The 24472-nt window shown below is 44.8% G+C and overlaps 2 protein-coding genes across 2 annotated transcripts in view; both read left to right on the top strand.

The window, feature by feature from the left end:
* ARHGDIB (Rho GDP dissociation inhibitor beta) overlaps positions 1–7611 on the top strand; it is a 30710-nt gene extending 23099 nt beyond the window's left edge. The window contains exons 3-6 of the mRNA XM_073591550.1: positions 2224–2307; positions 4830–4906; positions 4993–5056; positions 6495–7611. Coding sequence (XP_073447651.1) covers positions 2224–2307; positions 4830–4906; positions 4993–5056; positions 6495–6700 — 431 coding nt within the window. The 3' untranslated portion in view covers positions 6701–7611. The remainder of the gene's footprint in view (positions 1–2223; positions 2308–4829; positions 4907–4992; positions 5057–6494) is intronic.
* A 172-nt stretch (positions 7612–7783) lies between these two features.
* ERP27 (endoplasmic reticulum protein 27) lies at positions 7784–23651 on the top strand. The gene is made up of 7 exons (XM_073591549.1): positions 7784–10956; positions 13700–13791; positions 16319–16456; positions 17757–17873; positions 20005–20130; positions 20675–20872; positions 23504–23651. Exons 1-7 carry the CDS (start codon positions 10854–10856, stop codon positions 23543–23545), a joined length of 816 nt encoding a protein of 271 aa, XP_073447650.1. The 5' UTR covers positions 7784–10853; the 3' UTR covers positions 23546–23651.
* Positions 23652–24472: the final 821 nt, after the last annotated feature.

Genomic DNA, 24472 nt, shown 5'->3' on the forward strand with positions numbered 1-24472 from the left:
GCGCCCATGGAAACATTGTATCATTGCGCCCATGGAGATATTGTATCATTCCCCCAATGAATATATTGTATCATTGCGCCCATGGAGACATTGTATCATTGCACCCATGAATACATTGTATCATTGCGCCCATGGAGACATTGTATCATTGCGCCCATGGAGACATTGTATCATTGCAGCCATGAATATATTCTATCATTGCGCCCATGGAGACATTGTATCATTGCGCCCATGGAGACATTGTATCATTGCAGCCATGAATACATTGTATCATTGCGCCCATGGATACATTGGGGTTGATTTACTAAAGGCCAATCCACTTTGCACTACAAGTGCACTTGGAAGTGCATTCGCTTTCAATCTGAGGGGAAGCTCTGCTGATTTCTATCATCTAGTCATGTACAAACAAAAATGCTGTTTTTTTTGTTTTCCTTGCATGCCCCCCCTCAGATCTACAGCGACTGCACTTGTAGTGCAAAGTGGATTTGCCTTTAGTAAATAAACCCCATTGCATCATTGTGCCCATGGAGACATTGTATCATTGCGCCCATGGAGACATTGTATCATTGCGCCCATGGAGGCATTGTATCATTGTGCCCATGGAGACATTGTATCATTGCGCCCATGGAGACATTGTATCATTGCGCCCATGGAGATGTATCATTGCACCCATGAATACATTGTATCATTGTGCCCATGGAGACATTGTATCATTGCGCCCATGGAGACATTGTATCATTGCGCCCATGGAGACATTGTATCATTGCACCCATGGAGACATTGGGGTTAATTTACTAAAACTTGAGAGTACAGAATCTGGTGCAGCTGTGCATAGAAATCAGCTTAAAGTGGAGTAAACTCCCTTCCTTGTATGATGTTTACTTATAGGTAAGTCTATAATAAGGCTGACCTAAAGGCAGAGCCGATGCTACCACTAGGCAAACTAGGCAGCTGCCTAAGGCACACTGCCGCCTAGGGCACTGCCCTGGGCAGTTCCACATTCCTCTCCTGTCACCTCCTTTATCCCCAGGTGAATGTCAACCCTAGAGCCGCCTTCTCTCCTAGACACTTGTGCACCTGCACAAAGCGGATGCTGGTGATTGCCACTCACTGCAGCTGAAGTCAGCCCAAAGCCCCACTCGCCGGTTGTCATCGCCCACCAGCATGGAGCCCGGGGTGGAGGTGTTGGCGTGGCTGGTCTGCAGGAGTGTACTGGAGGAGGAGAGGGAATGTCCGCTATACGGGAGGCCATGCAGGGGCTGCGAGCCGAGATGGAGGATTTCAGGCGCAGGGTGGAGAGGCAGCTGAAGGATGTGCTGCACCTGGCGGGGTCCCTCTCCCGGCCCGTCACTAACCTGCAATGTGAGAACTCGAGGCTGCCGGGGGGGGGGGGGGGGCAGGTGGACAAGCTTCGCCCCCCGGTACTTCAGCCATGCTCTGCCCTCTGTGTCCGGCATGGCGGCTCAGGTCAGTTTAATGAGGGGGCAACACACATCATGGGGGGGTATAATCTATACAGGGCAGTGTACAGGAAGGGGGGCAGTGGTTGTGGGAAGGGGGTGTAGGGTTAAAGGGGGGGAGCATTATGTGCAGGAAGGGGAGAAGTGTGTACAGTTTTATATTTTTTGGGGGGGGGTCTCTTTCTCTCTTTCTCTCTCTTCCATCCCACCTCCCTAGGGAACACTTCACCCCCTTGATCGCCCCCTAGTGTTAACCCCTTACCTGACAGTTTGTTTATACAGTGATCAGCACATTTTTCTAGCACTGATCTCCAAAAAGTGTCACTTGGGGTCAGATTCGTCCGCCGCAGATTGACGCCATTACCAGTAAAAATAATTTTAAAAAAATTAAAGTCTCTAAATCTATCCCCTATTTTGTAGAAGCAATAACTTTAGACCAATCAATATACGCTTATTGGGATTTTGTTTTTTACCAACAATATGTAGCTGATTACAATTTTGAAAACCATTTATCATCCTTTCATGTCACAATTTTGAGCCACTTTGTGTTGGTCGATCACATAAAATCCCAATAAAATAGATTTACGTTTTTGGTTGTAACATGACAAACTGTGGAACATTTCAAGGGGTGTAAATACTTTTTCAAGGCACTGTACATGCTGTACAACACCTGTGCAGTGAAAACAATTCTTCAATTGATACATTGACAATTATTGAAATGTATATTAATATGAAATTCTTCTTATTTTTTTTTTTTTTATAGATCCATCAGTTCCAAATGTGAAGGTAACCCGGCTCACGCTGGTCTGCAACACGGCCCCCGCACCAATCACCATGGACCTCACCCGTAGGTGACATCATTCATGTGATAAAAATTGTAGATTTTTTATTTAAAGGGGATAACAACCCAGGCAAATCCAAAATTAATATTTCTGTGCAAACGATCTCATCCATTCTACCTATATGTTTGTTCTGTAAAGTCCAGGGCCATCCTAAATAAAAACTTTGACCATTTTTTGTTTTAGTTACGACTTAACCAGGTGATAAACTGACTTACATATTTTTTTTTAGTAATTAAATGGTATTGCTTGCATTCCCTCTATCTTTATTATTATTTTATTTTTATTTTTATTTGTTATTTAACCAAGATAATAAGCCTTTTTTATTTATTTATTTTTTATTTTAATCATTTTATATTTACCATTTGTAGACAGGTGGAGCCCTAGGTTTTATTTCTACTTTTTAGCAGGTGGAATGCATTCCTTTGCTGTGTATAACCTTGATTGTGAAAAGACCGCAGGAGCTCAGCTTAGTAAAAAAAAAAAAAAAATACACAAAAATGCTGTAAACCCAGTGAGTACTAATTGCTAGGTAGAGACTCCCCCTTATTCTTCGTGGCATGGAATCCTCAGGAGTGCCGACTGTACTGCACTATTGCTGACATTTGTGGTGGGGTCTGTTTAGACTACTGATTTTTTTCACCAAAGTCCACCCCCTCTCCAACAGGGCAGTTAAAAAAAAAAGAAAAAAGTAAAAATAAATGAATAATTATTTTTATTTTTTTTAAATAAAAATTCTAAAAAAAAAAAAAAAAAAATGTAAAAATAAATGATAATTTTTTTTTAAAAATGTAAAAAATCGTAAAATTCTAAACTAATTTTGAAAAAAATGTGCAAATGTTTTATATTGCCCCCTCACTGCCTGTTTTAACCCCACTTGGTTGCGGAGCACTTGCAGAGCAGCGCTATTCAATTGATAGGGTATTCATAGATGAGGGTATAGTTTATACCATGGCTGAGAAGCATAGCATCACAGCCATGGCAATTTAGTGAAAATAACCATTTTGATATTGTCGGGGGGGGGGGCTGTCAGGTGGGCTGTATGGAGCCCCATGATTTATAACAGCAGCCCTGCCCAAAGGTGTACTATTGGATCCAGATGCAATGACTGTTCTACCACCTATGTCCCCAAGCAGAAATTTGAATTCCTTGGACCAGCCATTATTATTATTATTATTATTATTATTATTATTATTACTATTACTACATACAGCACCAACGGTTTGCTCAGGGGCACAGTACAGTTACAACACAATTCAAGACAAATAGGGTTAGCAGGGTGCTGCTCCTGAGAGCTCTCAAACTTAATGGGAGGAACAAATGAAACAAAAGGTAATGAGGGGTGAGTTGATGGAGGAGGTAAAAGCTCAGGTATTAGGTGGAGGAGGGATAGACTACCCTGAAAACTCATCTCTTCAGGGATCACCTAAAGGAGGTGGCTGGACAGATTGGTTTAGGGAATTCCAGGGGACAGGAGAGGCTCTGGAGAAGTCCTGTAGGTGAGAATGGTGGAGGGATAGAAAGCAGGAAGCCTTAGGAGGATGGTTTGGGTGATATTTTGAGACATGGTTGGTGATGTAGCTCAGGGTTGTGTGGTGGCTTTGTATGTTGTTGAATTTTATTCATTGGGTGAATAGACATCAATCAAGGGATTGGCAGTTGGGAGTGGAGGACACTGAGTGGAAGGATTGGCAGCGAGGGGTGGAGGGATTGGCAGAGAGGGGTGGAGGGCACTAAGCAAAGTCCAGTGGAGGGATTGGCAGCGAGGGGTGGAGGACACAAAGCAAAGTCCAGTGGAGCGATTGGCAGCGAGGGGTGGAGGACACGAAGCAGAGGCCAGTGGAGGGATTGGCAGCGAGGGGTGGAGGACACTGAGTGGTTGGGAAGGTTGATGAATCTTGAAGCATTCTTGATAGACTATGGAGGGGATAGCCTGTGTAGCAGAAGGCCAAAGAGAAGGAGTTGCAATAGTCAAAAAGAGATACCAAGAGTGAATTAGTAGGTTGGTGATGTCCTTGGTTAACATGGAGTGAATTTTGGAAATGTTATGGCAGTAAGGGCAGCAAGATTTGGACAGTGATTGGATGTGGTATGGAAGGGAGATGTTGGAGTCCAGGATTACACCTAGCATCCTGGTATGAAGAGTAGAAGGGTAGTTGTGCTATTATTCTTGATGGGAAAAGTGGGGGGGAGGGGGGCCACTTTTTTTTGTTTTATCAGTCTCACTGTACAGTTTTGGTGATCCTGTGCCCACCGCAGCTTTCTATTCTTGGCTGACAGGAATGGAGGCTGATATGGTCTTCTGCTGTTGTAGCCCATCTACCTCAAGGTTGAACATGTTGTCCATTCTGAGATGACATGAGATAAACCCTACTTTGTATGCCCCCAATAATCTTGATCAAAAATAATTCTTACTCTTTGCCGTCAGTCGTGGTGCTTTATACATCGCTCTTTAGTATTAGTATATAAGTGTGACGGAGTTCTTCCAGTCGGTACAGATTCTGTTTTCATCTCCGGTTATCATTTGCAGAGGACCTGGAGAAACTCAAGAAGACGACGTTTGTCTTAAAAGAAGGTTCAGAGTACCGAGTGAAAATCCACTTTACGGTTAGTTTTTCTTATGAACTACAATACACACTTTGTATAGCCATTGTAATATAAAGAACTAAAAAAAAATGCTATGTGTCTTACAGGTATGCAGAGAGATCGTATCCGGACTAAAATATGTGCAGCACACCTTCAGGACCAGCGTGAAAGGTAAATCTCTGCTGGCAAATATTATTTATTTGTTACCAAAGTCTGAAAGGGGTTAGGTGTACAGGACACCAGGAATGGGTCCTGGATGAGGAGGAATGTGTCCTCTTTGGGTTGTAGTCCCTTTAAAGGGATGACAAGTACTGAGGGTATCTCGCCTATGCAGAGCTAGGGGCTTCTGGGTGGTCCAGTAAAGGGAAAAACTTACTTGCAGTTTTCCCCAAGAGTGTTATATATAACTGGGAAGCTTTGGGTTGGAAAGAGCATCCCACCCTGATTACGGGGACTTTGTCCTTGAAAGGGTTAGCCTGCCTGTAGGAGAGGGCGGTAAGTAACAGGTAGGAGTCATCAGGTGTCTGTGAGGTACAGTTGTGAGAAGACAGTAGGCTGTTGAACAGCTGAGACCCTGCTAGGCTCTTGTGAACTTTCTGGAACAGGCGGGGACTTTAAAACCCTGTTAAGAGACAAGTGTTAGTGGCGGTGAGCCGTAGTTTTGTTTTGTATACCAGTAGCTATGGACTGTTTTATCTTGCTTATTTTGATGAGAAGCTATTTGTTTTGCCTGGTTTTTGACAATAAAAGACTTTTACAAAGTTGGCTGGTTGGTGATCCTAGAGTCACCCATATTTATGGGAAAAATAAAGTAGAACAAAATCCATACTCCACTTTTCTCCAAGAAGTCCCAGTATGCAGTATGATTACGGGCCTGTGTGCCCTATATTAGCTAGGGAGTATTGAAAGGGGGCTGGATACTAGGCACTGAAAAGGAAATGACTACTCCTGCATAGTACAGGAGGTGGAAAGTAGCAAAAGCATTCATCTGCTGTCAGTATTTAGCCTTAAGATAGCCACAAACCACCCAATACTACCCTTGATCTTATGTTCCAGTAGGCCAAGGATTTAACAATTTTGGGCTGCTCTAGCAAGCATTAACCAGAACTTCTGACCACATGACGAACTAGCTAGAAAACTACAAAATTTTCCAGCTGTGTGATGGGGAAGGAAGAGGTTTGGACTGGAGGAAGTAACTGATCATGTGTATGCTGCAACCATCCATCATACACAACCAACATATGCATAACACAACACACGTATTCAGGTTCCATCGTGTCTGAGGACAGGTAGACTTTTCCCAGCCCTCCATTCTCAGGAAATCTATCTATGGTCACGCTTAGGAATGAAGACCAAAGGCATTTGGTTCCAGAAACCACTGTAAGCTTTGCAGTTTCTAGATTTAGTTCCTCACTTATTGCACTTGCCGTTTTGGGATCTAAATAAATGTTTTTGCAATAAATGAGGAACTAATCTAGAAACTGCAGAGCTAGCAGTGGTCCCTGAAACCAAATGCTTTTGCTCTTCATTTTTGCCTTTTGTCCTACATTTTATTTGCAATTTCTGTGGCTGTGTCCAGACAATTCTTTTATCTGGTTATTCCTCACAGTTGCCAAAGCCACATTTATGGTGGGAAGCTACGGACCCCGAGTGGAAGAGTACGAGTTTCTGACCCCCTTAGAAGAAGCCCCCAAAGGAATGTTATCGCGAGGAACGTACCACAACAAGTCCTTCTTCACCGACGATGACAATCACAACCACCTAACTTGGGAGTGGAATCTGTCCATCCGTAAGGAGTGGGATGACGCCTCCTAAATTCCCACATTGGCCACAAGTGTCCGCAGTGTGCATTATTCCCACAGCTTCTGTCTGGAACCATCCCCCTTGTTGTGTTGTATCGCCCAATGTGCTTAATTACCTTCCAGCTCAGAGACACATAAAGCTACTCAAACGTGGACCAATTTGATCCATCTGCTTGCTCATTTACGACCAAATGGATGAATGTGTTTTGTCCCTCTACAGGTGATCCCTTGCCCAAATGCATTGAACATAAAAATCTGGTTATTTATGTTGATATATATATTTACAGTCACTGACCAACCAGGTAGAAATAAGTTCTGATGGGACAATTAAATATAATCTGTTAGTCTGAAATATGAACAAGTGATTTTTAACGTCTAAGGAGTTTCCATCAGGCAGTTGGGCTGAATGACCAAACCCATCCACTATGACTAAAAAGTTTAAAATGCCTTTTCCTGCAAGATTGTGATAGTGAGCAAAGCTCCCCAACTACCCCATGTTCTATCACCGCCACTGGCTCCCCGTTCTTATATCCCATAGTGTGGGTGGTATATTTCTTCAGTGATGGCCTCAAACCATGCAGTTCTAGAGAAGGAGGGGGACAGGGAGGTTGCATGGTTTCCTGACTACCACCACAAAAAAAACATAGGCAGGAGTTCTCCATGCAGCTTATTCAAAAACCAAAATTAATATCTTGGTTGAGATCTATTGTAAAGGCAGAAAGGAAAGGGCAACCAGAGGAACATGTTCACAAAGACATCTTTTAGATGGGCTACCTAAAATATTAAATACATAGCTTTGAAAAATGTATATTTCAACCTGACCCCACCCATGAATGGTCTCTGGAGCTTTCCGTGAAAATACTTACTGTAAATTGTAATGTCTATGCTAAAAATCTAATGCAATAATAAAATTCTATTTGATAATTGCCTCTTTGATCCCTTTTTTCAATGGAAACCAGACCACTGTCAGCCTGGGATTTCTTGTCTATTGGGATCCTACAACGGTGTGAGGGTTGAGGGTTGTGTTGCGTGAAAGTTGACTTTGACGCATGTTAAAACACATGAAGGCAAAGTGTTCTGTTGCACCCTGCCCCCCCCCCCCCCCCCCCCCCAGTTAAGCTGCTGGGAAAACTTTTAGTTTTTGGCTCCATTGTAATCAGTGGAGTGGCGGTTGATTGATTAGGTCTGCTGAGGATTTCTAGTTTGATTGCTTCCCCCTGTCTCTGGAAGACGCTTTGAGAGTATAAGGAGGGAGATTCAAATGATCAGCTTGAATATTTATCATGCCCCTGCCAGTCCCTGGAAGGAGGCATCCCAGAAGGTGGCTGGGGAGGTGATAAATGTGCAGGAGCCCTGAGAAGACTTTTCTTTTCTTGTCAGGGAGGTTTCCAGCACTCTGCCACTAGGAGAGGGATCACTAAGACAAGAAGCCACCATTTGGGCCTCAGCATTTGCAGCACTAAGGGTCTAAGGAGGACATCTAAAAAAGGGATTTCTGCTAAAGAACACTGTTTTAGAGTCCAGGTCTGTAGGAGGGCTTTGCCATTTCTTCCTTTAAGGATCTGCCTGTGGAGACTTGATGGCAGACAGCTCCTAGGACACCAAGTTAGAATCTTGATGGGGAATGATAGTTGCATAGAAGCACAGAGGGACTGACTGTCCTATGGTCTACAGTTGTGGGGCCTTAGATATACTGACATCTCCAGCTACCTCCAAAGAGGCTGCTATTGAGAACCTAGATAGAAGCTTGTTCTTTTGCTATTGTTGCTGATAGTGTGGAGTATCCCATGACCCTAGACCTCTCTCCTGTTAAAGTTCTTGAGCAATAAATACTAAAAAGACTTCCCTGGACTGACCCTTTTATTGACAGTGTGCTTGGGTGACTGGTGGTCCCTGTACTACTTATGGAGAACCTGTCTGTTTCCAGTGGTCCCTTTGGGGTTGAGCACTAACAATCAACATGCTGAATATTTATAACTATATATTAAACAAATACTAAATATTTCTAGCAATACTGAATCTCCATTTTCCTTTTTACCCTTCTTTTTAAATTAAATTTGCAGCGCTTTTCTTACATTTTATAATATAAGGTTTTGCCATTTTTTTATTCTAACGCAGCATTAAATTGCCTAGTTTGTTGTCTTTGGATAGTTGGCCAAGAAATAGTATCAAACAAAAAGAGCAAAGCACTCAGACCAAATCCCTGCACACACGATCGGACTTTCCGACGGAAAATGTGCAATTGGAGCTTGTTGTCGGAAATTCCGACCGCGTGTAGGCTCCATCTGACTTTTTTCCATCGGAATTTCCGACACGCAAAATTTGCGAGCTGGCTCTCAAATTTTCTGACAACAAAATCCATTTGCGTAAATTCTGATCGTGTGTAAACAGTTCCGACACACAAAGTGCCACGCATGCTCGGAATCAAGCAGAAGAGCAACACTGTCTATTGAACTTCATTATTTTTCTCGGCTCGTCGTAACGTGTTGTACGTCACCGCGTTCTTGACGTTCGGAACTTCCAACCAACTTTGTGGGGCCGTGTGTATGCAAGACAAGTTTGAGCCAACATCCGTCGGAAAAAATCAGATGGATTTTGTTGTCGGAATGTGCGATCGCGTGTACAGGGCATTAGTGTACCGGGCGTAAAAACATTTATTAAAGGAAGACAAGCTGGCTTGAAAGACCTTTTGTCTCGAAACATGTTGCCACACCCCCTGATGTCACTTCCTATTTCATCACTTCCTATCCTCCCCTGTGCTCCATCAATCTACCTGTGCTGCTTCCTGTCCTGAGTCTCCCCAGCTACCACACATCACCCCTTGCAGGATCAGCTCCACCTTGGGATCCCGGATACCTCCTCCTTCCAGCTGCAGATGCCCACCAATGACTAATGCATGAGATCATCCAAACACTTAGTTACCAATTGTGTTCTGTGCCCGATTCTACACTTTACTGCACGTAAATTGTCACCCCCTTGCTGTCTCTCTCTTAGCTATTGTAGGTGCCATCCAGCCCATATCCAGTGTATCCGTTGTGGCATTTTCTTTGGTGTCCTCCCCAGCTGGGAATTTTTTTGAGAACCATCATAAGCATAATTTGCTTTATTTCATCTGAGTTGCTAATTGTTTGCCTTTAACTGTTTATACACCCACTACACTAATGCCGCAGACACACGGTCAGACTTTACAGCAGACTTTGCCCGGCGGACTTTTCAACGTACTTTACGACGGACTTACTGAATGAACGGACTTGCCTACACACAATCCACCAAAGTCCGTCGAATTCGCACGTGATGATGTACGACCGGACTAAAACAAGGAAGTTCATAGCCAGTAGCCAATAGCTGCCCTAGCATGGCTTTTTGTCCGTCGAACTAGCATACAGACGAGCGGACTTTTCGACCGGACTCGAGTTTGACGGATAGATTTAAAACATGTTTCAAATCTAAGTCCGTCCAACTTTTGAGAAAACAAAGTCCGCTGGAGCCCACACACGATCGAATTGTCCGACGAAATCCCGTCCGCCGGGCAAAGTCTGCCGTAAAGTCCGCTCGTGTGTACGCGGCATTAGTCTGCACACTTTAGGTCTGTTTGCCACTTAGAGATCTCTTCAGTCTCTCAGAAGTGTTGTGTTAAGTGTGCTGGATTAAATTCTTCAGTGGTCCCCCAAAGCCAAAGGATTTGTCCTGAGGATTTGGACCACACTGTGCCTTGAATCCATGTAGTTAGTCTCAGGCCAGGCTGCACCCATAATGCCATATTGACAATTTTTATGAAAGAAATAGTTTAATCCTGAATCCAAACTTCTATTTTTGTTGATGTCTATTGGCTAACACTCAGCTGCTACTATGATACAAACTCTTCACATCAAATAACACATGCATGGCCCTTTCAATAGAATTGGATTTTGTGGGAATTCTTTGACCAACTCCAAAGTTTTCAGATAATTCTTCCCGAATGACCCAGCTGTATTCAGGGAAAGCCGTGTATGAAATCAGCACGGTCAGTCTCCACCAATCACCTCTGGCCTGTTATCTCGAAGAGTAGAATGTGAGAACAGGTGTTGAGTTCTCAGAGCTTCGAGGTCTTCGGCATCGTCACCATTTCTCTGTACAATGAGTCACTTCTGAAGACAGCGAGCAACGACCGGCCACCAACAGACCCAATGGACAGAAGAAGAATGCTCTCTACCTTATCTGTCTTACTTCTTCTCAACTTAGTGAAGACTTCGCTATGTACAGAGGATGGGAACAGCACTTCTATTGAAGGTAACTGATTATATGATAATGATATTGTTGTATATGATATTGATATAGGGTGTTTCTTTATTGTATACATGTGAAAACTAGACCTGGATGTAAAAGGTGATGGTGCCATGAGCTCTTCAAAAAATTGTCCAAACCTCCATCCATCTGAGGGCTCTCCCTCTTCAATGCCCTCAGTCAATGATGGGGTTCTTTTATTCAAGGCCTTGAAACAAATTAAAGAGATGAAGTATAGTGGGTCTGGGGTTGGTTTTTCAAACTAAATCTGTTGATGGTTAAAGCTGAAGACCGCTTTTATCTGTGGCGCTCCACCATGAGCTTCTATCTACAGGGTTGGTCTCCATGAAGAAAATTGAGCGGTGTTTGAGCTGGGTGGCCCAATTTCAGGGGGCTACACAACCAGGTACAAGACTTTTGTATTTATATTCTAGACAAGGAAGAAAAGGAACCCCAGTTAGTGTGACCTTCCAGAGGGGCCCTTAATTTTTGGTTTGATGAAGGCTACCTCTTTTGTTTGTTTTTTGAGAACTCATGGGTGCCTTCTCCAAGTCACCCTTAAGGGGTGGGCACAGCAGGAACTCAGTGGCATGCATGGATGGTGGGAATTCGTCATAATGGGCACAACAGGTGTTCAGCGCCAGGAACACAATGTAAATACGGTGAAAACATTTTATATTGTGCACAGCAGGTGTGCTAACCTGGGATATCAGAACTAGGATGGTGGGAAACCCTTATAATGAGCACCAAATGTGTGCAGGGATGGTGGGAACCCCTCATAATGGGCACAGCAGGTGTACAGACCCAGGAACTGCGCACAGGGATGGTGGGAACCCCTCATAATGGCCACAGCAGGTTAGACCTGGAAACTCAGCACAGGGATGGTGGGAACCCATCATAATGGGCACAGCAGGTCTACAGACCCGGGAACTCAGCACAGGGATGGTGGGAACCCCTCATACTGACACATCTTTCACAATAATCAGCTTTTCATTGAAGTGAGACAGTCCAGTGCACTTTATTTCCCCCAGCAAAAGTATTCAGATTCCGCGGACTCGGAGCGATATCCTTCACCTGTATCAGGCTGCCTGCAGGTTTGTTATCTCTGTAAAACAACATCTGTCTCACTTTAGATTACAAATTGTCAGGCAGAGGGCGTCAGGTGCGGAGAGACAGATCGGAGGTCCCAGGAGGTGGAAGGAAATTTATTATAATCATGCCTCATTAAAACAAAATGGAAAAATGGTGTCCAGTGGGAGCAGACGGCGGCTCCCACTGGACATGTCACAGGCATCTGCCAAATCCCATAGAGCTAGCAAAGATCCGTGTGGAGCGTTGGTTCATGCGCCAGAGATTAATTCAAGATGGTGGAGCTGCATAGGAGCAATGTAGGGGGGTTACATGCAAGACGATGATCACTGACTACTAAGTGTTTTTTTTTTTTTTTACTTTCATAAAGGAACAATTTTTAAGATTTAAAAATTGTATTTTTGATAGTAAGGGAGGAGTTCCACATTAAACAATACTGAAGACCAGGAGAAGTGCAGAAGTATGAACCAGCCCTAACCCTAGGTTCATGTCTATCTGGTTGCGGTCGATGCAGTTTTCAGACGCGTTTTGCGGTGCATTTTGAACAATGGTTTTGCATTTTTTGTTTTTTTTTTCTCTTTAACTGGTATAGCTGGTTGTTAAGGAGCAGGCTGGGAAGCCGCCATGTCCTTAACAACCGATGAGTCATCAGCTGTCAGCGGGCTTCCCCACTGACAGCTGAATGTAAAAACAAGAATTGCCGGCAATAACAAAATCACAAAAAAAAATGTTGTGGGGCCCCTCCCCCAGTCCATATTAGGCCCTTTTGGTCTGGTATGGATTTTGAGAAGAACCCCATGCCAAAATATTTTTTAAAAATGGCGTGGGGTCCCCCCCAAAATCCATAACAGACCCTTATCTAAGCATGCAGGTCAGACGAGCAAGCCCCCCCCCCCCCTGCAACCATACCGGGTTACATGCCCTCAACATGGAGGGGGTGCTTTGAGGCAGGGGGGCTCTTCCCACCCCCAAAGCACCTTGTCCTGTGAGTCTGCGGGCGGTGAGCTTATTCAGAATCTGGAAGCCATCATATCCCGGCGCCCCCCCCATGTGAATGAGTACGGGGTGCATAGTACACTGACCCATTCACCAAAAAAGTGTAAAAAGTGAATAAAGGCACTGAGTTTTTGCCAATTCTTCCCCCCGCCACAAAGCACCCCCCCCCCCATCATGTTGAGGGCATGTGGACTGGTATGGTTCAGGTTTCCGGCCCTGACGATCTACATGCTCGGATTAGGATCTGGTATGGATTGTGGGGGGAACCCACACCATTTTTTTGGTGGAGGGAACGTGACTGGCCTGCACAGACCTCAACCCGATATAACACCTTTGGGATGCATTAGAGCGCAGACTGTGAGCCAGGCCTTCTCATCCAACATCAGTGCCTGACCTCACAAATGCTCTTCTGGAAGAATGGTCAAACATTCCCATAGACACCCTCCTAAACCTTGTGGACGGCCTTCCCAGAAGAGTTGAAGCTGTTATAGCTGTAAAGGGCGGAGCCAACTCAATATTGAACCCTACGGACTAAGACTGGGATGCCATTAAAGTTCATGTGCGTGTAAAGGCAGGTGTCCCAATACTTTTGGTAATATAGCGTGGATAGATAAGATGTCTTCACTTTACATTAACAGGCATTAAAATATTTTCTATCTTGCAGTTCCAGAAAATAAAGCTATAGTATTACCTGATGTCCCTTCAGCCAAAGCGTTCATTAATTCCACTGACATAGCCGTGGTTGGCTTTTTTACGGTAAGTCACTATTTTTCTGTCCAGTAATTTGAGACAACATCTAACAAAAATTGTACAGTAAACTTTACAGGTTTAGGGGTCAGTTTTATTTATTTATTATGCGGTAAAACATGGTGCCCCCCCCCCAGCCTGCCACAGTGCTTTGTCCTGCTGCGGCGTGAGCAGGGCAGAGCAGTAGACACTTGGCAGGCTAGAGCATCCAGCTCTCCTGTCTAGCCTGCCACAGTGCACTTGATGGTGACACCCATGGCTCTAACACGCCCCCACCACAGGGGGGGAGCACACTGCATGAAAGGGTAGGTGCGGCCAAATTGCATGCTACATGCAGGGTGCAGACCTCAGGAGTGTGCTACGTACAGGATGCAGGACTCAGGATTGCGCTATGTACAGGGTGCAGGGTACAGAAGTGCGCTGTATACAGGGCGCAAGGCTCAGGAGGGTGCTACGTACAGGGTGCAGGACTCTGGATTGTGCTATGTACAGGGTGCAGGGTACAGAAGTGCACTGTATACAGGGTGCAAGGCCCGGGAGTGTGCTATGTACAGGGTGCAAGGCTCAGGAGGGCGCTATGTACAGGGTGCTATGTACAGGGTGCAAGGCTCAGGAGGGTGCTATGTACAGGGTGCAAGGCTCAGGAGGGCGCTATATACAGGGTGCAGGGCTCAGGAGGGCGCTATGTACAGGGTGCAGGGCTCAGGAGGGCGCTATGTACAGGGTGCGGAGTTCAAAAGTTCCTGCTTCACAGGACACAAGAGAGGACAGAGGGTCTGCTGTCGAAAAGTAGCTACAACATGGAGAGTGTGCAGTCTGGGCTTTAGAAGGAGATGCCACCGGGACAGTAGAGCTGTCATACACATCTCCCGGAAAATGGCTAATTGGGCCCAATTTGGACATTTTCACTTAGGGGTGTACTCACTTTTGTTGCCAGCAGTTTAAACATTAATGGCTGTGTGTTGAGTTATTTTGAGGGGACAGCAAATTTACACTGTTATACAAGCTGTACACTCACTAACTAATATATATATATATATATATATATATATATATATATAATATAAGTAAACATTTATTGTTTGTCAAGGGATTCAGACCTTCAGTCTGGGTTTGTCTGAATCCCCAAGCTGAGCGATCTAATAATGGGGGATTCCTTGCTATTATGGATCAGCTTCTGTCAGCACAGCTAAAAGCTGAAATAGCTGAATATGAGAAAAATTGAGTAGAGCTCCATCTACTGGTTGGAGTTAGAACTACATAATATTTATATACTACATTTCAAATTCCCCTAATTAAAAAATAAATAAATATATATATATGTAGCAATAACTCTCGGTGGAGCTGCTGGTTTAAGCGGGCTGTTACCTTCACTCTCGATACCTCTGTTTCACCGTCACCGGGTCTAGGGTTCCGTTGAGTTTACCTCTGGACAATATAAGCACGAAACACTTGAGTATGTTTTTCAATGCTTTAATGAACCAAGTAACAAAGGAAGTAGCAGGAAAGAGGCAGGAGGAAAGCTGCAGGGAAGCTCAAATACCTTACTTTAGAATTCTGTAGAACGTCCTTTAGAATTAAGCACTGTAATTGGATGCGATCCCCTTGTGGGACACGATCTTTGCCCGCCTGGATAGGCCTCTCTCACTTGCCTAGCAGCCAGTACGTAGCACGAACAAAAGTCTCTGCCCCAGACTTGCTTGGAACAAAACCCGTACGATCCTCTGCCACAGGATGTATTGGTTTAGGATGAGTATTAGACACAGTACTTGGACCTCTAAGCCGACCCGGCAGTACTATGCAGTAAGATTACTTCAGGATACGTCCTCCAACCGAGTCACCAGGCCCCTCTCCAGACCAGCACTCTGCATGATCCTCCCATGACGGGTCCTCCCCTGGGATCTCCTCGGTTGTCCAGCTTCTTCACTCAGGATAGACAGCTCAGGACCATTCCTCTGCTTCTGTGGTAGGCCCCAGACAGGCCTCTGGGCCCAGCCACGCGCCGCAGTGCCGCGGGCCTCCGGAACGGAGGACCACGAGGTGGTACTCTTAACACATACCTGTCGGCCAGGAGGGCCAGCAGGTGGCTGAAAACGAACCCCAAAACATGGCGTTTGTCCCATAAATACCCTCTCCCAGAATGCAACTCGGAGGACCACCTCCACCGAGTTATCTCCGGGACAGAGGAGCACTCATACGCTTCAACGCGTTGCTCTTCCAACACCAGCCCATGGTGACAGTGACACCCACCGGCTCAATGTGGAACCACACGCAATGTCAGCCAAGCTGGAACAGAGGCAAATCTAACTTCCTCTAACAAGCAACCCACTAAATTTACCTATCAGATGGTAGATCAAAAATCTACCAGCGCTACATGTATATATATATAATTATTATTATTATTATTATTAATTTTTTTTTTTTTTTTTTACATATTGCATATAAAGTTTTTTTGAGGGAACAACTTTTGAAAACCTTGGAATCTCTGCTAAAGCAAGTATTTCAGGTGTTTTTATGTTGTTCTTATCTCTTGCAGGATTTAGAGGAACCAGAAATAGAATACTTTGAGACTCTGGTGAAAAAACACCCAGAATGGGATTACGGCACCAGCACCGCCCCAGGGGTCTTAAAGCACTACAAGATAAAGAGCAACACGATCACCATCTTCCGCAAGGTAAGTCCCCCGACCAAAGATCGCCAAGAGCAGCACATTCCCATGTGAGAAATCCTATAAAGCTGGATAGTAAAAAGAGAAACACAACTATAAAAAGCAATCAGCCAATCAAAAGAAGCAGGAAATTAGTTTTTGGGGGGAATTCAACACAAAGTGTGGAAATAGCACTAAATATATATATATAAATAATTTTTTTTTTTTTTTTCCAATGTACATTGAAAAGACGGGGTGTGCTGGGAGGGTAGGATGAAGCACCAAAGGACGTTGGCTGCACCCCTTCAGTGTTATATTGATGTATATTACGAGTTTCCATAAAGAATTACTGCAATAACATTTTACCCATCTAAAATCATCCAGCTCTGATATAAACTTCTGCCAATTCTTCTGCCAATGGCGGTGCGTCCATAAGGGCACACGGGTGCCGCCCCCTCTCTCCAGCCACCCCCTCTAATACCGATAGATTCATGCATTGCATGAATCTTTCTATAGCCGCCGCTGCCACCCCCTATTTCAGGCGCCCAGCCCCTTACCGGGCGCCTGAATTACAGCGGTGGGGTATTTTTTTTTTTTTTTTAAGCACCTGATTAGAGCCATAGGCTCTGATAGGTGTCAAAGAAGGTAAACAGCGAGCGCCATCATTGGCGCTCACAGTTCACTCAGCTGTGTTAGGAAAGCGAATGAATATTCGCTTTCCTAAAACTGAACCGCCTCTCCGCCAATCAGGTGCTTGGGTCTGTTACCCATTACCTGAATGGCTGAAGCGACAGGCGCTGTGATTGGACGCCTATAAGGAGTCCAATCATAGCAGAGGACAGGAGAAGACATCGAGGAGCATGAAGGACACTGCTTGCCGCCGTGACCCGCCGCCCCGCCGCCCCGCTGAGAGACAGGGTAAGTGCCGGGCAGACAGCAAGTGGCACACTGGCTGCATTTGATATGGCACAGTGGCTGCATTTGATGGGTACAGTGGCTGCATGTGATGGGCACAGTGGCTGCATTTGATGGCACAGTGGCTGCATTTGATGGGTACAGTGGCTGCATTTGATGGGCACAGTGGCTGCATTTGATGGGCACAGTGGCTGCATTTGATGGGCACAGTGGCTGCATTTGATGGGCACACTGGCTGCATTTGATGGGCACAGTGGCTGCATTTGATGGCACAGTGAGGCTGCAATTCATGTTTTTTTTTTTTCAGAATTTTTCAGTTTGTTTGCGCCCCCCCCCCCCCCCAAAAAAAAAAAAAAAATTTTGAGCACCAGTCTTCTGCTGAAGTTTTTTTAAAATATTTAATTAATTCCAGGCTGACAACTGGAGGGACGACTTGGTGGTGAAAGAAAACGAAGGCATCAACACAGCCAAATTGTACCGGTTCCTGACCATCAATGATCTGAGGCTGGTGGCAGACTACAACCCCCTGGTAGGATCACATGGCGCCCTTCTGGACTATGCTGGGGGGATAGGGGAGCCTTTGGGTGCAGGAGGCTGAGATCTGTGCACTGCATCCTGTGTAGGAGAGCGGGTGCAGTAAGTGAAGAGGGTAGGATACCTGGTTTAGTAAGAACGAAGGGTCAGTTAGTAGGTGTAGTGAGTATGGACAGTAGGTTGCAGTAAGTGAGGAGGATAGACTAGTAGGTGCCATAAGTGAGAAAGGTAGGTTAGCAGATGCTGTAAGTAAAGGGGATATTTTAGAAGGTAAAGTAGGTGAGTTTAGTAGGATAGCAGGTGCAGTAATTGAGAACAGTAGGTTGGTAAATGTGGTAAGTGAGGAGGGTAGGTTAGAGGGGAAAGTAAGGGCTGTAGGTTAAGGAGGTGCAGTATATGAGAGAAGTAGGTTAGTTGGGGCAGTAAGCGAGGATTGGAGGTTAGCAGGCGCAATAAAGGAGGTTATGATTAGAGGGTGCAGTAGGTGAGGACGGTGGGTTGGCAGATGCAGTAAGTATGGATGGTAAGTTAGGGGTGCAGTAAGTGGGGAGGACAGGTTAGGGGTTGCGGTATATTATTACAAGGTTCAGTTCAGTTTGAGTTCAGTTTTTTGTGACTCATATTTTAAATGATTTCTGTTCCATTTTTGTAATTGCTAAAATATATAAAGTTTGTTATATTAGCCAGTAGAGGGCGCTCTGACTAATATACAAATCTAGGAGCCTTATTCAGTCTCCTTGCTTAACAAACACTGAGATGAGCTACACTAAATGGTACAAAGTGTTTGGAGGTCTGACCTCAACACTTACAGTATATAACCTTGTTGGACATCCCAGTTTCAAGTCATGGCCATTAATATAGATTTGCCCCATCCCCCATGGCCATTAATATTGAGTTGCTCCCCTCCCCATGGCCATTAAGATGGAGTTGCTCCCCTCCCCCGTGGCCATTAATTCTGAGTTGCTCCCCTCCCCCATGGCCGTTAATACGGAGTTGCTTCCCTCCCCCATGGCCCTTACTACGGAGTTGCTTCCCTCCCCCATGGTCGTTAATACGGACTTGCTTCCCGCGCCCATGGCCGTTAATACGGAGTTGTCCATTCCCCCAATGACCATTAATATGGGGGTCTCCCCCTTTGTAACATCCTCCCCTTTTCTCTGAAGGCTTTCCACAAGATTTTGGAGGGTGTTTGTGGGAATTTGTGCCTATTTGTGAGGTCCGGTACAAATGTGGAATGAGAAGACCTAACTCACCATCAGTATTTCAATTCATCCCAAAGGCGATCAGTAGGGATGAGGCCAGGGCTCTGTGCAGGACACTCGAGTTCCTCCACCTCTATGAGCTTGTTGGATATCCCATTCCAAAACCCCAGCCATTAATAAGGAGTCACCCCCTCTTTGCAGCTACAACATCCTCCACTTTTCTTAGAAGACTTTCCACAAGATTTTGGAGTGTGTCTGTGAGAATTTGTGTCCATTTGTGAGGTCAGGTACTGATGTTGTGTGACCTGGCTTCCATGTTGAGCCTCACATTGGGTGCCGGAAAAAACCTGGTTCACCATCGGAGTTCCAATTCACCCCAAAGGTGTTCAGCAGGAATGAGGTCAGTTCTCTGTGTAGAATACTCAAGTTCCTCCACACCAAAGGGGTCAGTGTTTAAACACCTGGCTGGCTGCACCCCTACACCCAAGGGTCCCAATGTTCACATAGACGGGAGAAGGAGATATGGACTGCAGCACCACACAGAATGATTGAAATCCAGAGAAGTTCATTCCAATAAATAATTCCAAAAGCCAATGCATTTCAGAGGTTCAAAGGTGCCTCCTTCATCAGGGCACCATGGTGGATGTTGGACTTGGAGTATAAGTCTTTTGACAAGTCTACTGGGTACCGGTCATAATATTGTGATTTCCATACCCCAAGTCCACAATCCAGCAACTTTTTCCATCCTCAAACCCTGATGAAGAGGACACCTCTGAAGCCCCAAAACACAAGAGTTTCAGATAAATTGAGCTTAAACTTTTTTTGCTGTAATTAAAGTGTTTCTCTTTAATGCTTTTATCCTCCCTATAACTGACATTCCAAAAGAGATTCCGGCTCACTGTTAATCCTTCCTTTTATGATCAGAATGCGATCGGCTTAATCGCCTGCGAGGTTGAGGTCCACCTTCTCTTCTTCAGTGACAAGGTTGTTGAAAACGAAGCTGAAATAATAAAGGAACTGCGAGAGGCCGCCAATGATCTGCGGGGGAAGGTCAGTAATCCAGTGTATGCTTCTATTCTTTCCAACGAGTACTTCAGGAGAGGAGAGTCTTATAGAGGAAGGAGCAGAGTCCTCCAGCAGAGCAGAGTATTTCAGGAGAGGAGAGTTATAGAAGGAGCAGAGTCCTCCGGCAGTGCAGAGTATTTCAGGAGAGGAGCGTTATAGAAGGAGCAGAGTCCCCAAGCAGTGCAGAGTATTTCAGGAGAGGAGAGTTATAGAGGAAGGAGCAGAGTCCTCCAGTAGAGTATTTCAGGAGAGGAGAGTTATAGAGGAAGGAGCAGAGTCCTCCAGTAGTGCAGAGTATTTCAGGAGAGGAGAGGCATAGAGGAAGGAGCAGAGTCCTCAAGCAGTGCAGAGTATTTCAGGAGAGGAGAGTTATAGAGGAAGGAGCAGAGTCCTCCAGCAGAGCAGAGTATTTCAGGAGAGGAGAGTTATAGAGGAGCAGACACGTGGATAATACTGAAGGATATAATACTCCATAGTTTACTTCCTCGGATCTGTTGGTAATTGTGGGAGGTCACTTTGTCTTCTTCAGGTTCTCTTTGTGAAGATGGATTTGGGAAAGCCGTACACACAGAAAATTGCCGGTTTTTTCAGGATCCAGAAAAGTGACCTCCCTCTGATCTCCATCTATAACACTGACAGCAATAAGAAGCTAATCATGCCACGCGGGGAGATCACCGCCAAGACGGTGAAAGAATTCTGCCAGAAGTTCCTCTCCGGGGATTATACGGTGAGAAAACCCGGAACCGGCCACTAATCTTATTCTATAAAGCTGAATGCCAGAGAGAGATAAATATACATATATACAGAGATAAATATACATATATACAGAGATAAATATACATATATACAGAGATAAATATACATATATACAGAGATAAATATACAACTTTATAATCAGTTAAATGTCATTTAATAGATTTCCTGCACAACTAAGACTGGAGGAGGGAGAACTAGTTGTGCTCATGTGATAACAAGGAACTAACTCCATATGAATAATATTTATAAACAATGTTACTTTGTATCTCTCTCTCTCATCTTACAAAGTTACATAGTAGGTGAGGTTGAAAAAAGACACAAGTCCATCAAGTTCAACCTATGTGTGTGATTATGTGTCAGTATTACATTGTATATCCCTGAATGTTGCGGTCAGGTGATTATCTAATAGTTTCTTGAAGCTATCAATGCTCCCCGCTGAGACCACCGCCTGTGGAACGGAATTCCACATCCTTGTCGCTCTTACAGTAAAGAACCCTCTACATAGTTTAAGGTCAGACCTCTTTTCTTCTCATTTTAATGAGTGGCCACGTGTCTTGTTAAACTCTCTTCTGTGAAAAAGCTTTATTCCTATTGTAGGATCACCAGTCCGGTATTTATACATTGAAATCATATCCCCTCTCAAGCGTCTCTTCTCCAGAGGGAATAAGTTCAGTGCTCACAACCTTTCCTCATAACTAATAAATCTTCTTGCAAGGTTTCCACATCCTGCGGAGAAGTTATTGCCCTGCTTAGCTCAGTGTCGTCTGCAAATACAGAGATTGAACTGTTTATCCCATCCTCCAGGTCATTTATGAACCAAATAAACATGATTGGTCCCAGCACAGAACCCTGGGGGGCCCCACTACCCACCCCTGACTACTCTGATCATTCATCTGATCAATGTTTATAAACAATGTTACTTTGTTTAGAAACATTGATCAGACAGGAGATCGAGAGATACAAAGTAACATTTTTTATAAACATTGATCAGACAGGAGATCGAGAGATACAATGTTACTTTGTATCTCTCGATCTCCTGTCTGAACAATGTTTACAAACACTGTATCAAAGAGTCCTTTTTTACAGCAACTCCAAGTTTGATTGTCAAGAATTGGTACAAGTGGGGGAGGGCGGGGGGGGGGGGGGGTGAGAAGCTGCTGAGAGGCAGAAGGATGGGGGACACTGTTATATTGCACACATCCTGTGTATATTGATGCCGTTCTTTTTCTCCAAACTATTTTAGTACTATGCTGTGATATAGGCATGAATAGCAGGAGAGATCAGATTGCACACACCTCTGATTATCTCTTTCCCCCTGGGGCTATCAACACATGGAGACATGGTGGGAGCTCATCATTAGATGTTCTTGTAGATCTGAAGAGAAAAGGAACGTATTTTGCTTGTCGGGTATCAGCCGATCTCCAAACATCATCATATTATTTTGTTCTCACATCTGATATTCAGCCGAGGATATTTTTGGCCTTCTATAAACACACATACAATCTCGTTTCCCTTCATCATGCAGCCTCCGGTCACATTGGGGGGTTTGATATGAGAATTTCTTCCAGTAAACGGCAGTCAGGAACCTCAGGAAGGGCCGCACTCCGCCAGAGAGAACAATTCTGGCAGCTTCTGCTTTCATTTTACACACAAAATCAGAGGAAGAGAGAAACAAGCGAGTGCAGATCAGAGAGCCGAATAGAGAACCTTCTAAAGGAGTCACAGCATATCAAAACAATTTATAATTCATAATACAACCCCCACCACCATTACTATCACCACCACTACTACCACCACCACCCCATCACCACCCCATCACCACTATCACCACCCCATCACCCCACACCATCACCACCCCATCACCACTATCACCACCCCATCACCACTATCACCACCCCATCACCCCACACCACCACACCATCACCACTATCACCACCCCATCACCCCACACCATCACCCCACACCACCACTATCACCACCCCATCACCCCACACCATCACCCCACACCACCACTATCACCACCCCATCACCCCACACCATCACCACCCCATCACCACTATCACCATCCCATCACCACTATCACCACTATCACCACCCCATCACCCCACACCACCACACCATCACCACTATCACCACCCCATCACCCCACACCACCACCACCCCATCACCACTATCACCACTATCACCACCCCATCACCACTATCACCACCCCATCACCACTATCACCACACCATCACCCCACACCACCACCCCATCACCACTATCACCACTATCACCACCCCATCACCCCACACCATCACCACTATCACCACCCCATCACCACTATCACCACTATCACCACCCCATCACCCCACACCATCACCACACCATCACCACTATCACCACCCCATCACCACTATCACCACTATCACCACCCCATCACCCCACACCACCACACCATCACCACTATCACCACCCCATCACCCCACACCATCACAACCCCATCACCACCCCATCACCACCCCATCACCACCCCACACCATCACCACCATTTTGTATGCGATGTCTTATGTCTGCATTTGTGTGTTTTTTGTTTTATTTCTTTCCTTATTTTCTCTTACAGGAGGAAGAATTGGAAAGCAACATGGAGAAGATAGAACTCTGATATTTATTAAATACACGGAATGTGTTCATTTGTCCCAAACTCTTTTTTTGACCTTTAAAATATTTTTACATTTCTGAAATAAAAAGGTTTCTTTGCCGGTACTGGATCTTTGGATGGACCCGCATCATTATTATGTCATTGTGTGCGGTATTATGAGGCCCCATTCACACTCCGAGAACTGGAACTGTGGGCAGAACCGCAACCATTCTGCCCACAAGTTCAAATTGCGCGGCAATCGCTGAAAAAAAAAAAAAAAAAACGTCGTGCATTTGGGTGCCATTGTTCTTCAGTGGCACTCCAAACGCGATGCGATTCTGCCATGATTGTTGTGCAACAGGATCGCACGGCACGCCGCGCATTTAAAAAAGCTTGTTGCCTGAAAAAGAGCAGGAGCTTTTTTTTTTTTTTTTTTTGGGTGACGAACACGCTTAGGGCAGCCCATTGAAGAGAATGGGGGCCGGCCTTTGTGTGACACGCAAAATCACATGAAAAACGTAAAAGAGAAAGGCTAATGCGCAAACCTAGGCTAGCTCTATATAACTAAATGAGAAGCTGCCAACATAGAAAAGTGTTCACACACAAAGTATCAAATAATAAAAATAAATATGTGGCGCTGACTCGAAAATGTGTATACACCAAGATAGATAATAATAATAAAAATGTGTTAATGCTACAAAGTGACTCCTCAAGTGTAAACAATTTTCAGCATAATATGCAATAATGATCCTACATTTAAACATCTAATAAAGTGCAAACAGATCCTCCAAAAGTGCTGATAAAACTCCAAAAAAGCAAGTAAAAACCACAAAGTTACAGTTCACATAGGAGAAAAAAGTGCAAAGCAAACGAACAAAGTCCACTTCATCCAACTGTTATCACCATCGGCGGTGCGCCACTCATTTGCCCCAGCCTCACACCTCATACAAA

Source organism: Aquarana catesbeiana, linkage group LG07 (assembly GCF_042186555.1).
Source record: "Aquarana catesbeiana isolate 2022-GZ linkage group LG07, ASM4218655v1, whole genome shotgun sequence".
In the NCBI taxonomy this organism is placed as follows: Eukaryota; Metazoa; Chordata; class Amphibia; order Anura; family Ranidae; genus Aquarana; species Aquarana catesbeiana.

Excerpts from the sequence above, each read along its gene's own strand:
- ERP27 (XM_073591549.1), top strand. The coding sequence starts at position 10,854 with ATGGACAGAAGAAGAATGCTCTCTACCTTATCTGTCTTACTTCTTCTC. Across the intron at positions 13,792-16,318 it reads CCGTGGTTGGCTTTTTTACG|GATTTAGAGGAACCAGAAAT; the intron begins GTAAGTCACTAT and ends TATCTCTTGCAG. Across the intron at positions 16,457-17,756 it reads CGATCACCATCTTCCGCAAG|GCTGACAACTGGAGGGACGA; the intron begins GTAAGTCCCCCG and ends AATTAATTCCAG.